General features: G+C 52.0%; 1 protein-coding gene and 1 long non-coding RNA gene across 12 annotated transcripts; one reads left to right on the forward strand and one right to left on the reverse strand.

Moving 5' to 3' along the window:
• Positions 1-42: 42 nt before the first annotated feature.
• Positions 43-12,920, forward strand: Mdc1 (mediator of DNA damage checkpoint 1). 11 transcript variants are annotated; one of them, XM_013147105.3, is made up of 16 exons: positions 43-182; positions 2,839-2,977; positions 3,595-3,978; positions 4,062-4,137; positions 5,007-6,325; positions 6,444-6,506; positions 6,638-6,730; positions 7,232-7,990; positions 8,089-8,132; positions 8,489-10,093; positions 10,172-10,291; positions 10,393-10,575; positions 10,826-10,951; positions 11,043-11,153; positions 11,642-11,850; positions 12,677-12,920. In XM_013147105.3, exons 2-15 carry the CDS (start codon positions 2,842-2,844, stop codon positions 11,807-11,809), a joined length of 5,187 nt encoding a protein of 1,728 aa, XP_013002559.2. In that variant the 5' UTR covers positions 43-182; positions 2,839-2,841; the 3' UTR covers positions 11,810-11,850; positions 12,677-12,920. The 11 variants fall into 11 exon arrangements, with proteins under 11 accessions (XP_013002559.2, XP_063095324.1, XP_063095326.1 ...); XM_063239254.1 differs by lacking the exon at positions 43-182 and adding an exon at positions 195-276; XM_063239256.1 differs by lacking the exon at positions 43-182 and adding an exon at positions 195-215.
• Positions 2,678-12,711, reverse strand: LOC134473765 (uncharacterized). Its single transcript, XR_010044195.1, has 4 exons — positions 12,603-12,711; positions 11,662-11,832; positions 4,938-5,140; positions 2,678-2,960 (listed from the first exon to the last, which is right to left on the reverse strand). It is a non-coding gene; the product is annotated as an uncharacterized LOC134473765 (long non-coding RNA).
• Positions 12,921-14,088: the final 1,168 nt, after the last annotated feature.

Consider the following 14,088-nt stretch of genomic DNA (forward strand, 5'->3'; position numbering starts at 1 on the left):
AGTGGGGGCGGGGAGGGAAGCTTTGAATGTGCCGCGACTCGTGAGGTTTCACCAATCAGTGCGCAGGAAGCTGTGAAAGACAGAAACAGGAGCCAATCATTGGGTCGACTTCTTTCTAAGCGACGCGCTCGCGCCACACAGGACGCGACCGTTACTGGTGGCGCGCGCGGAGACTCAAATAGGTGAGTTCGGGGGCCTCGCCCACAGCTGCTCTGGTACCATCTTGACTCCTCCAGAGGGCGGGAGGGGGCGTGCCTTGGGTACGACTGGGCGGAGGTAATTGGGAACTTTAAGTTGGAAATGAGGTTTTTAGATTGTAAAGGCCCTCGTTGCCTGGCGCCAGTGAAGGAAGAAGGCCCCCGGGAGACGCTGACCCTGAGGCAACTCACGAACGTGGGGTCAAAGATGGTGGCCGTCGATTGAGGCCAAGGGTGTTGGCGCCCACTGAGTTGGCGCGACAGAAGGGCAGGGGTGGGTGACACTTCTCGGCGGGTGTCCTGGTTTCCTTGTCCATAGTTTTCCTCCAGGGCGGCATCTTTCTGGATGAATTCCAGCCGTGCTGTTTGGAGTGTGTGTCTCTATTCGTTCTCTCGTCAGTCCGCGAAGGCAGGACTCATTTTGTGTTTGGTTCAGGATGAGTCCCGGCGCCAGGCCACTAAAGAATGAGCGTGCCGGCCCGAGCGGGAGAGGCCGCAGGCGGGGTGTATGCGGCAGAGGCTCTCTAGCGGAATTCGGGTTCTGTTTTATGCAGTGGCCGTGGAAAGCCATAAAAGAATATTAAACAGATAGAGATTATCTGGGTGCGCTTGGGCGAGTCCCTTAGCCCATTTATGTTGGAGTTTCTTTATTTGGAAAAGTAGAGAATAACACGTACTTTACAAGGTTCCTGAAAAGATTGAATGAGTCAGTCAGAATAGGCATCACACCTGTAATCCCAGTGTCCTGGGTGGCAGAGACAGGAAAATTGCAAGTTCAAGCCCATCCTAGGCAATTTTGCAAGACTGTCACTGAAAATTTTAAGAGCTGAGAACATGTAGTCATACAAACTGCCGAGTGCAATCCCCAGAAAGGTGGGGGGCTCAATATAAAGGAGATAGATTAACGTTCAACATGTGTAGTCCCTATATCTAGTCATATATTGTGGTTCTTTGTGCTTTAGCCTGATTATGCTGAGGTGGTATGATAAAGAAGCGTAGGCCTCAGTGTGTATTACTGTATATCCACATACTTGCTTCATTATCCTAGCGTTTTTAACACTAGTCCTCTAAATGCCCAATCATGTGACTACTATGCCTGTTACAAAACAGTGCTCAACACATGCTTGGCATTTGTTAGCAAAACTGGGGTCGGGAGTGGTTTGATTCTCTTTAACACAGGGTTTCACCGTGTTAATTCAGGCTGGCATTAAATTCACTCAGTATGTGCTCCCACAGCAAACCACCTAACTCAGCCTCCCAAGTGCTACAATTACAAGCATGTACCACCAGGCCTGGCTAAGATGATGATTTTCAAACTATGGGTTGTAACCCAGGAATGGGTAGTAAAATTAATTTAGTAAGTTGAAAATTAGCATGTCAAAACTATAGAGAGAGGGGCCAGGGATTTAGCTCAGTGGTATAAGTGCCTTCCAGGCAAGCATGAGGTTGTGAGTTGGATCCTCAGTACCAAAAAATAAAAATAATGTAGAGAGAATGGGAAATATTGTACATAGCAGTGGGTTTTTTTTTGTTTTTTTTTTTTTGTTTTTTTTGTCTTTTTATCCGTACCAGGGATCAAACTCACTATCTGCCTGCTTGCAAGGCAGGCGCTTATTTGGCTGAGCTAAATCCCCAGCCCCCATAGCAGTGTTTTTTCCTTTTCTTTTTTTTTTTTTTTTTTTTTTTTTTGTCTTTTTCATTTTTATCGGTACCAAGGATCGAACTCACGACCACCTGCTTGCAAGGCAGGTGCTTATGCCGCTGAGCTAAATCCCCAGCCCCCATAGCAGTTTTCTTAAAAAACCTTTTTTTCACCAGACATGGGGGCATACACACACCTATAATCCCAACACTCAGGAGGCTGAGGCAGGAGGATTGCCATGATTTTGAGGCCAATCTGGACTACATAATGAGTTCAAGGCTAGCCTAGACTACATAGTGAAACCTATAGTCTCAAAGCAAAAAGCAAAACTTTTTTTGTTAATTGGTACAGTGCTGGGGATTGAACCTAGGACCTTGTGGATGCTAGACCAGGGCTCTGTCAGTGGGTTCCAAAAAAATTTTTGAGACAGCATTTTGCTGTTTTCCAGACTGGCCTCAAAATCCTGGGCCTACATGATCCTCTTGCCTCAGCCCCACAAGTAAATGCAACTACAGGAATGTACCACCAAGCCTGGCTTTCAAAATTATGTTCATTTGTTTCTTATTTTGGGTTGAAGTTGAGACAGTCTCAATATGTAGTTCAGGCTGGATTTTAACTCACTATGTAGCTCTGGCTGGCCTCAAACTCATGGTGATCCTCCTGCCTCAGCCTCCTTAGTGCTGAGATTACAGGTATATGCTACCATACCTACCTATGTTTGATTTTTTTCAGGGTCTCACTATGTAGTGCAGGCTGGTTTGAACTATGTAGGCTGACCTTGAACTCCTGACAATTCTGCCTCAGCAGAATTGAGAGACAGGATTATAGGTGTCCACACTTGGCTTCAGAATTTTATTTAAACATTTCAGAAGCATAACAACAGAATGATGGAAAGAGAAGCATCAACTTCTGTCGCTCCCCAGGTTTACTCCAGGTACCACCCTCTTCTGACACAGTGTACAAACTGGAGATGGATGATAGCAATGTGTTTCTTTTTAGGCCATGGAAGACACCCAGGCTATTGACTGGGCTGCTGAAGAAGAGGAGGAAACAGAGCAATCTGGTGAATCCTTGGGGTATAGCTTGGAGCCTGTAGGGCGACTGCGTGTCTTCGGCAGTACCTATGGACCAGAAAAAGGTCAGGGGGCATTAGGTACTGAAGGGTTAACATGGGTCTTTGTCATGGAAGGTATTAGAAGAAATACATTTCAAGGAGGTAAAAAAATTGTTTTAGTGGAAATGGAGAAGGCCAGAGCCCTGCACTCCCTAAGAGTGATTTGCACTCTGGTAGCACAATGCGAAGAGATTCAGTGTTGTCTGAAGATGGGCTGTGGCAGTGATTGTACGGCAATGTATACTTAATGCCACTGAACTTTACACTTAACGTGATTAAAAGGTAGCCATATATAGTGGTGTGTACCTGAAATCATAGTACCCTAGGAGGCTGAAGCAGGAGAATCACAAGTTCAGTTCTAGCAATTTAGTCATTTAGCAAGATACTGTCTCAAAATAAAAACTAAAAAGGGCCAGAGCTGTAGCTGTAGCTCAATATAAACACCCTGGGTTCAATCCCCAGTACCACCCCCCATAAAGTTATATCTACTTTACTACAGCTAAGTCTATCCCACATGAATGGACAGGGTGTGGTCTGTGGATTATATGTCCTCTTCAATGCTTGGGTCCTTGGGGCTCTTTATTGTTACAACATTTGGGGTCTTAATGACCTTGGCCTCTCTCAACCTCTCTCATTTTTAGATTTCCCACTGTACCTTGGGAAGAACGTGGTAGGCCGAATGCCTGACTGCTCTGTAGCCCTGCCCTTTCCATCCATTTCCAAACAACATGCAGTAATTGAAATCTCGGCATGGGACAAAGCACCTGTTCTTCAGGATTGTGGGAGCCTCAATGGTACCCAAATCCTGAGGCCACCTATGGTCCTGAGGCCAGGGGTGAGTCATCGTCTGAGGGACCATGAACTGATCCTCTTTGCTGACCTGCCCTGCCAGTACCGTCACCTGGAGGAGCCCATGCCCATGCCTTCCCGGGGTCCTCTCAGTGTGGAGGAAACCCCCAGGATCCCGGGAGATGCTCACGCCTCCAGACTTCCACTGGCTGAGGATTCAGATGAGGAGGAGGCAGGTGCGTGCATGCTTGTGTGTTGGGAGGGTTTGTGATAGATAATGAGTGTAAATTGTCAATTTACTCCTTCCTGTTCTTGCCAGATTTTCTTTCTGAGAGGTGTATGGAGAAAGAATCAAGGATCACATCATCCCCTTTGACAACAGTGGTTCCAGAAAGGTGAGCACCAAAGGCTGGACTCCTAAGTCTTGGCAAGCAGGGAGAACCAGGGCCTGGAAGGTCAGTCTCTCAGAGCCAATTACTTTTTTTTTTTTTTTTTTTTTTTTTTTTTTTTTATAGAGCCAATTATCTTAAAAGGTAGGCTGGGGAACCATATATATCATTCATTCACTCAGCGGGTTTTTGTATTTTGTTTTGTTGTTTTCCTTCCCAGTACTGGGGACTGAACCCAAAGCCTCCAAAGTGGGCTATCCCTGGTGGTTTTTAATTTTCTTTGTACTGGGAATCAAATTTATGACCTTGTGCTGGCCAGGCAGGTGCTATGCTGCTGATCTAGATCCCTGGCCCCTGTTTTTAATTTTGAGACAGTGTCTTTTTAAGTCTGAGTTGCGCTGGCTAGGCTTAGAATTGTAATTCTCTTGCCTTAGCCTCCCAGAGTGCCAGAATTACAGGTGTGTTACCATTCCCAATTTCTGCTGTTTCATTTGTTTGTGTGAGCCAGGATCTGTCTCTGTAATTTTTTTTTCTTTTTTTTTTGGTGAGTACTAGAAATTGAACTCAGGACCTTGTACTTGCCAGGTAGGCTCTGTCCCACTGAGCTATATTCCCAGCCCTCCCTTTAATTTAGGCTGGACTTATATTCACTGTGTAGCCCAGGCTGGCCTGGAACTCCTGCCTCAGACTCCCTACTGCTAGGGTTATAGGCATGCCCAGCTCTCAGATGCATTTTAGTGGACCACCCTTGATACAACAAGTAGAGAACTAACTGTGAGGGACAGAAAGACAAATGCTCCTTGTACCTGCCCTCAAGCAGTAGGCTGTCCTCTCCTGGGAAGGAGGTGCTATTGACTCTTTCTGATCCCTTGCAGTGATGATGAGGGGCCTTCAGCCCTAGGTGGCTCTGGACCATCTTCAGCTTTCAACTTGGACAGTGACACAGATGAAGACGAAGCAGGGAAGGCCTCAGCAGTGAGGAACAGTGCCACAACAAAGGCAGAGCAGCCTAGAGGTGACAGAATCACACGTGACCCTCGGCTGGTAAAGGCTCTACCTGCAGTGAAAAGAGACAGAGACACAGAAGCCAGGAAAGATGCAGAGAACAGGGTGGCTCTAGAAAGGAGCAACCCTCCTGGAGAGGACAGTGACACAGATGTGGACGAAGACAGCAGGCCAGCTGAGCTCCACCTGGAAAGAGCACAGCCTTCTGGCTTTGAGGACAGTGACACTGATGTGGAGGAAGAGGGCGTCCCCGAGACCCCCGCTGCCATTCTTGGGAAAAAGCGGCTGATCTTAGGCGCAGCAAGCACAGGAGGCCCTGGTGCCCACGGCATGGCACATCCGCAGGAGAGCCCAGCTGGTAGTGACACAGATGTGGAGGAGCAGAAGTGCCCAGCAGCAGGAAGCCAGGACTCCCTGGTGATAAACAGTGACACAGATGATGAGGAGGAGGTCTCCGCTGCGCTCACCCTGGCACGGCTGAAGGAGGGCAGAGCTGCTTTGTGGAACAGAGGCATGGGTACAGAAAGGACCAGAACCCAGCCTGAGGTCCCTCTGGAACAGAACCAAACCTCCCTGGACAGAGATAGCAACTCAGCCCTAAAGAAGAGGCACCCAGTGGGAAGGAAAGAAACGCTCCCCAGTGCTCACAGAGGGAAGACTGAAGCCCTGGGTACAGCAGAGCTGGGGGCAAGCAGACCTCCCCATGGGGACAGCAACGCGGGTGGGACAGCAGGTAAGCGCTCCCATGGGACCCACCCAGAGAGCAGCCAAGCCTCCTCCACCACAGTGCACATCAAGACAGAAGTGGAGGAGGGAGCCCCACTGGGGCTAGCTGTTGCACATCTGGAGAGCCGTCAGGCACCTGTGGAGGGGACAAACCACACCACAAAGCAGCTTGTACAGCCTCTAGAAGCCAGGCCTTTTGACAAAGCTTATGCAGAGGGGGACTCTGCCTCAGCAGTGGCAGCTGTGCGACAGATCCAGCGTGTGGCAGGAGGGGATGCTCAGGAGATGGCTCCAGAAGTGGGGACCCCTGGCAGGGCACCTGCAGTGCAAGGGGAACAGGTGGTACACACTGTTACCCCAGGAAACCCCACCCTGCCACAGAGAGGGGGAGCACGGACCCCCGCAGGAAGGAAGCAGAAGTCCTATTTGACCAGGACCAGAAGCTCCAAAGACAGCCATGATGGTGAGTGTCACCATGTTTCTCCCTGGGTCCCAGAAACACACAGCAAGTGTTTGAACTGGGGAGAAAGGAGCAAAGGGGAAGAAACTGTTTTTCTTGTCTCTTCTGTACCACACCCCAGCAGGCTGTGAAGATCTGGACCTTCAAGCCACCCAGTGCTTTGTGGAGAGCGAGAGCCTGGAAGGTGAGGACACCTGGGATTTTAGGGCCCCGGTGCTGGGGGCGGTCCTTGGCAAGAGGGGCTGAGGGTGTCTGTGGCCGGGATGGGCCCAAGGTCACATGAGGAGTTGTTCTCAGCTGTCCTTCCTCGTGCAGCCATCCAAGGTGTGGAGGACGAGCCCACCCAGGCCTTCCTGTGTATGTTCTCCCCGGAGCCTGGCCCTTCCCACTGCAGCTCTCAGGCCCCAGGTACTCTGCTCTGAACTTCGCATGCTTTCTTGTTTTCTCCATCTCATTCAAAAAAAATCCCATATTAAACCAGATCCATAGATCAACTTAGTGTCTAGGTCACTTTTTTCCCAGTACTATACTAAGGATTGAACCTAGGGTCGTCACATGGAACTGCATCCCCAATCCTTTTCCTGATTTTGAGAGAGAGTCTTGTTAAATTGCTGTTTCCCAGGCTGACCTCAAAATTAGGTCCTCCTGTTTCAGCCTCCCAGAATGCTGGTATTATAGATGTGTGCCACCACATGCAGCTAGATTAAAATAACCTATGAGGGGATCTCACATATAAGAGCATGCTGTTTTCATAACGCTAAATGTTATAACTACCACCCTATTTTCCATCCTTCCTTAGAAACTTATTTAGATGTGTTGTTCACAAGTTTTCCTAATCTTTTTTCAACGTGTAACCTTTTTAAGTCTCCCTTTCTCCTTCCCATTCCTCTCGGCTCTGTCTTTATTCAGATGCCCTGGATGAGCCATGGGAAGTCCTGGCCACGCAGCCATTCTGTGTGGGAGAGTCTGAGCACCCTGAGCCCCGACTCACTGCCACCTGCCTGCAGGCCCCCAGGTCTCATCTGTCTCCACCAAGGGTGGCACCACAGGATCAGCGTCCAGGGACCCCAGCTCATGTGGAGCCGTTGGGGACAGAAGGCAGAGAGCTGCAGACTGTGAAGAGAGACAGGGGTACAGCAAGAGAAATAGCAGAGAGGGTAACCCCAGAGAGAGGGACATCAGAGAGGGAAATCAAGGAGCAGCGAGCAGGAGAGAGCACAGAGCAGCTGGAGGAGGAAAAATTAGCTAGGAGGATAAAGGACAGAGAGCCGGAGATGCAGGTGTTAGCTGGAACTGCTCAGACACCAGCGTCTCACAAAAAGGTGGACAGCATGAGTCCTGATAAGGCCAGGGGGAGCCTGAAGGAAGAAGCAGAGACACCCAAGGATGCATACATGTGTGCAAGCAACAGTCTTGGGGAGACTGTCGAGAGAAGAGCTCTCAAGGGAGTCGCAGAGAAATGGGTGCTGGATGCAGAGTGTGGGGTGGAGGCTGGGTTAGCAGTGGCCCTGGAGAGAGGAGAGTCAGAGCAAGGGTACAGGGACCCAAAAGGGCAGGGCCCCCGGGAAGGGCATGATGCCCCAGTAAGCCCAGAGCCTGGAATCGGGGAGGGGCACCAGTCAGGTGGAGCAAGGGAAGCCCCAGTGAACCCCAGCGGGCAGCCCAGAGGTAAGTGAAGGTAGTGGGGAGCCCTGGTGGTGTACAGCCCTCAATATCCCTGAAACCTGACTTTAGGGAACTCAGCGTCCCTGTTTCTCTCTGTCCAGGCCTGGAGGATGGCAAGATGCCCCCTGCTGAGAGTGCTTCCAGGGTGAGAGCCGCTTTGTAGATGCTCCCCACTGCCCAGTCACCCGCCAGCATCTCTAGTGCCCTTACCCTGGCCGCTCTTTGGTCTGCCCTCTGCCCACACCCTCTACTCTCCACCTCCTTAGCCAGCCTCCACCCCTTCGCCCTGGCACCCAGTGTTCTCTGTGCCTGGGGCCCAAGCAGTCTCTCCCTCTGCCCAACCTGGCAGGGGAGTCCTTCTTCTGTGTTTCTTCCTCTCCCTTGACAGCACCCACCCGTGGAGGTGGCGGGGACGGGGACAGGGCCCTCACTGGAACGTGGACCAGGAATGACCTGTGCTTCACCCCTCTCCTCGATGCTCACTTGCTTCTTTCTCCCCAGGATGCTCCCCTGCCTGCTGCAGCACCCCAAGCCTTGGTCCCACACCTGGGCCCCTTTGTCTCTCAGAGCCAAAAATGTTCCGCACCTCAGCCCCTGCTTCCTCCACTGCCGTCTTCCGAGCCACCCGTTCCTGGGCCGGGGCGTGCTGGGAGGCAGGAGGCTCCAGAGCCCGCCCTGTCCTCAGAGCTGAAGACTTCCCGGCCCAAGCCCAGTGGCAGGCACCGACCCCGCTGCAGGATGACATCTGCTGCGCTCCCCTCCGCCGCCCATGTACTCTGCCTTCCTGCTCCCATAGAGCAGCCTTCAGCCTCAGCTCAGACCAGTCCAGCCAGAACACAGAGGTCCTCTGTCAGGACCCCTGAAGCAGTTGTGGTGACAGCCCTCAATCTCCAGCCATCTACATCTGCAGACCGGCCTGTTGTCCCCAAGCCCATGTCTCGGGCCACTCGGGGCAGGGTGAACAAGTCCTCCTTACAGATGCCTGAAGCAGCTGAACCTGCAGCCCCTGAGCCACAACCGGCCACCTCTGCAGGCCAGCCCATCACCCCCAAGCCTGCATCTCGGGCCACTCGGGGCAGGACAAATAAGTCCTTTGTCCAGACACCTGAAGCGCTTGTACACACGGCCACCTCCACACACCAGCCCGATACCCCAGAGCCTGCACCCCAGGCACCTCGGGGCAGGGCGAACAGGTCCTCCATCCAGACCCCCAAGCCAGTTGTCCCTATGGCCTCCAAGCTCCAGCCTGACACCCCAGAGCCCATATCTTGGGCCACTCAGGGCAGAACTCGTAAGTCGTCTGTCAAGAGCCCCAAACTAGTCTTGCCAACGAGCTCTGAGCAGCAGCTGCCTACCTCCACTGACCGACCCATCACCCCCAAGCCCACACCTCGGGCCACTCGGGATAGGACAAGCAGGACCTCTGTAAGGACCCCTGAAGCAGCTGAACCAGCAGCCCCCAAGCTGCAGCCGTCCAGCTCTGCAGACCGGCCCGTTACCCCCAAACCTACGCGGTGGGCCCTGCGGGGCAGGACGGGTAAGGCCCCCATTGAGATTACTGAGCCAGCAGAGTTGTCAGCCAGGGACCCTGAGCCGCCCACTGCCACAGGCCAGCCTGTCAACCCCGAGAGCGTAGCTCACGGTGGGGCGGCCCCTGAGTCCTGGCCTCCTGTCACCACTGACCAGCATGTGCCCTGGAAACCCAGCCCTCACACAGGGCGTGGCCAGAGACAGAAGACTGCTGGGAAACGCGGCTCTGGCTCGGCTGCCACTAACCATCAGCCTCGATCTGAGCCATCCTTCGGGGACCAGAGAGCAGGCAGGCGGAGAGCAGCTGCGTCCCTCAAGGCCATCCCGGGCCCTTCCTTTTCCCAGCCTCCTGAGGCACCTATTCAAGCTCCCCAGGTCCCAAAGGTGGAAGCAGCAGATAGCTTTGGGTCCACCCAAGAGCCCCAGCCTGCAGCCTCTCAGCAGCGCAAGAGGCCTTCCCCTGGCACAGATCCAGCCCCTCTCCTAAAGCGGCCCCAAAGAGAAGGCTCCCACAAGACAGTAGTCCCCAAGGAAGAGGAGGAGGAGGTTGCTTTAGAAAAGCCAGAGAAGGCAGAGGTGAGCAGGTGGGACCACCCATATCGGGGCCAGAGCTTCAAGGTCAGAGATGCCCACCAAAATATTTCTTCTTGCCAGGATGTGGTGACTCCAGAACCAGGCAAGAGGAAGAGATCACATACAGAGGAGGAGCCCCAGGAAGCTCCGAAACGGGGCCTCCGCAGGACCAAATCTACCCAACCATCAGCAGCCCCCAAAGTAGGAGAGGGGCCCAGGGCTCCTGGGGAGGGGGGACTTGGATGAGGCAGGGAGGTGTAATGTCGCCTGGGTCATGTGACAGTGCAGTCCAACCCTGCCAGGTCCTCTTCACGGGCGTGCTGGATGCCCGTGGGGAGCAGGCTGTGCTAGCCCTGGGAGGCAGCCTGGCCAGCTCTGTGGCAGAGGCCTCTCACCTGGTCACTGATCGCGTCCGCCGGACAGTAAAGTTCCTGTGTGCCCTGGGGAAGGGCATCCCCGTGCTCTCCCTGGAGTGGCTGCATCAGGTGAGAGGCCAGTCGAAAAAGCAGGAGAAGACAGCGGGTACAAACACACGTGTGCATGCATGCGTACACACACACACACACACACACACACACACACACACGCATGCATATACATAGGATAGGAGGAGGGGTTGGGCTAGTGGGGCCAGACCCATTCAAAGGCTTCAGGTGCGACAGCGCTCTGCAAGTGCAGGCAGGAGCGCCTGGTGGGGTGGCCTGAACCCTGGTGCTAACTGCCAGCTGTCCTCAGTCCCGCAAGGCTGGTCACTTCCTGCCCCCGGATCAGTACGTGGTGACCGATCCTGAACAGGAGAGGAATTTTGGCTTTAGCCTCCAGGATGCCCTGAGCCGGGCTCGGGAGCGAAGACTGCTAGAGGTCAGAGCCCATCTCCCGCCTACTCCACCACCCAGTGGTCTCGGAGTCAGGCCTTGCAGCGCAGTCACCACCTGGCTCGCTTCTTCCTTAGGGCTATGAGATTTACGTGACCCCTGGGGTCCAGCCCCCACCACTGCAGATGGGAGAGATTATTAGCTGCTGTGGCGGCACCATCTTACCCAGCATGCCCCGCTCCTATAAGGTATGGCTGACATGTGATGGCTGGGATGAGAAGAGAGGGGAAAAATACAAGGCTACTGCTGGGTTTGGTACCTCAAGCCCAGCACCCAGGAGGCTGAACAGCAGAAGAATCAAGTTTTAGGCCAGCATAAGGCCCATGCATTACTGCATTTTGATTACCTGTTTTTCTGTGGACTGTGGAGCGAAGCCCAACTCACTTTGTTTTTTGGGGGGTGACAGGGTTTCCACATGCAGTTCAGGCCGGCCTTGAACTCTTGGTGATCCTTCTGCCTCATCCTGAGTGCTGGGGTTACAGGTGTGCACCGCCACACCTGGCTAGTTTTAAGAGCTTGAATACATTTTAGGTCAGCTTCTCTGGCAAGAATACCTGATAGATCGTGCAGTGTGCTTCGGATGGCTTCGCCTTGGGCAGCACTGAGACTGTCCCTAGGTCCGATGTTTCTAGGACCCCTTCTCACCCTGAGCTTCCTCTCTGCGTTATCTCCCCAGCCCCAGAGAGTGGTGATCACCTGCCCCCAGGACTTGCCACGCTGCTCCCTGGCATCCCGGGCCGGTCTGCCCCTCCTGTCTGCAGAATTCCTCCTGACGGGGGTCCTGAAGCAGGAGGTCAGGCCTGAGGCCTTCGTCCTCTCCTCGCAGGAACCGGCTTCCACTTGAAAATACCAGTGCGCTTCTGCTTCCTGTCAGAACACAGCTGGGTTAGAGGCGCTCGGGGCTGTAGGAGATCTTGGTGTGCGGGTGGCACTTGTGCTGGAAGGGGTGGGATCCAAGGCTTTCTGGGAAAATTTAGAGTCACAGACATTCTAAAGTGGGGTCAGGGATTTAGCTCAGTGGCCTAAGTGCCTGCCTAGCAAGCAGTAGGTTGTGAGTTCAATCCCTGGTACCAAAAAAAAAAAAAAATCCAAAAAAAACATATTCTAAAGTGGTCCTAACTGCTAGGGGTGGTACACACTTGTAATCCTGGCACTGAGAGGCTGAGGCAGGAAGACCAAGTTTGAGCACAGCCCTCAGTGACTTTACAAGATCCTGTCTCAAAATAAAACTTAAGTTTTGTTTTTGCTTTAAGTTTTTGAGACAGGGTCTCACGATGTAGTTCAGGCCAGCCTTGAACTCACTTTGTATTCTATCTAGGCTGACCTCAAAAAGCACAGCAGTCCTCCTGCTTCAGCCTCCTGAGTGCTGGGATTATAAGATATACACTACCACGAGTGGCCTCAAAATACATGTTTTAAAAGGGCTTAGATATAACTCAGTGCAAAGGTCCTGGATTGAGTTCCCAGGACAGCAAAATGAAGTAGCTACTCAGATTGGCCGATCCTAGGCTGGGCGGTAGCTCAATGGTAAGTCTGGCCTAGCACTTAGGATGTCCTAGATTCCAGCCTGGGCACAGCCTCAGAACAGAAAGAACAGGGGTTTGGTGTGACTTACCGCAGTGTTAAGTGCCGCTCACCTCTAGCTGGCTGCTGCAGTGTCACTGCCCCGTGGCGCCCGGATCCAACACCGTTTCTCTCCTCATGGGCTCAGACTGACCCTCGTCGACGCAGCTGTTACGGCAGGAGCTTGAGGGGATGTGTGGACGAGCAGATACGCAGGTCATGGGATGTGCCTACTGTGCGTGTCTTCGTCCCTCCCGCCACCCAGGTGGAAGCTTCCTTCTTCAGCTTCGAAGCTGAGTAAATCTCTACACATCTGACCCACTTCCCCAGTGTTTATAAGATGAGCTTCAGCATGATCCCACTCACAAATAAATGGTCACTCTGTGCCTTAAGGCTGGTGCCGTTTGTGCTTGTTTCCATCTGTCAGCTTGAGACACACATTGGTTTCTTTTTTTTTGTACCAGGGATTGAACTCATAACCTCACACTTGCCAAGTAAGCACTTGGGCCGCTGAGCTAAATCCCTGGCCCACACTTGTCTTTAAGTTATGAGATGGGTGCGGTGCTTGCCTACAATCCCAGCTACTTGGGAGGTGGATAAAGATGAATCATAAATTTGAGCCCAGACTAAGCAACTTAGTGACTTAGAAAGACAACTGCCTCAAAAAAAATAAAAAGGATCTGGGGGTATAGCTCAATAGAAAGGGCTTAGGTTCAATTCCCAAAAGTGAGCCAGGCGTGGTGGTACATGCCTGTGAACCCAGCACTATCGAGGCTGAGACAGAAGGGTCATTGCAAGTTCAAGACCAGCCTGAACTGCATAGTGAGACCTTGTCTCAAAAAAATAAGTAATACTAATGAGTACCATAGAAGCAGTTCTGCTCCTTCATAGATACACAGAATAGAAAAGCTTAAAATACTTGTACATGAAAGTTGTATCATTGCATTTCACAGCAGCATGGGAAACAGGAACAATACACAAGTTCACCAAGGCCGGGCACACAGGTAGGACGTGTCCACCCAATAGACTTTCCCAGCCATAAAAGGGGTGACGAACTGAAACGGCTGCTACATTTGAGGAGGAACTTGAAAACTTGTTGCTAAATGAGAGAAGCCAGATGCAAATGGATGCATGCTGTACAGTTCTGCTTGTAACACACCAAGCTGGGTAAGCCCGGAGACCACGGGATTCACGGCTGCCGAGAACTGGCGGTAGCGGACTGCTTAAGGGGACCAGAGTTTGACTGTGGTAATAGAAATGTTTTAGAACAAGCTAGAAATAGTGGTTGTACACATGGTTGATGTACTAAATGCCTCGGTACTGTTTTTTCTTTCCTCTTTTTGAGACAGTCTTGCTTTGTGGCCAGATCCTACTGTCTCAGCCTCCTGAGTGTTGAGACTATAGGTGTGCACCACCATGTCTGCCTGTATACTCTTTAAAACAGTTTTATGCTGTGTAAATTTCATTTCAAATTTTTTAGTTTATTAGCTTTGTATTCTTTTCAGCATGTTGAGTTATTGTTAAATTTGGAAAACTTTGACATAATAGAAACATAAAGTT

Source organism: Cavia porcellus, unplaced genomic scaffold (assembly GCF_034190915.1).
Source record: "Cavia porcellus strain 051 isolate PalLab524CR breed Dunkin Hartley unplaced genomic scaffold, mCavPor4.1 scaffold_28, whole genome shotgun sequence".
In the NCBI taxonomy this organism is placed as follows: Eukaryota; Metazoa; Chordata; class Mammalia; order Rodentia; family Caviidae; genus Cavia; species Cavia porcellus.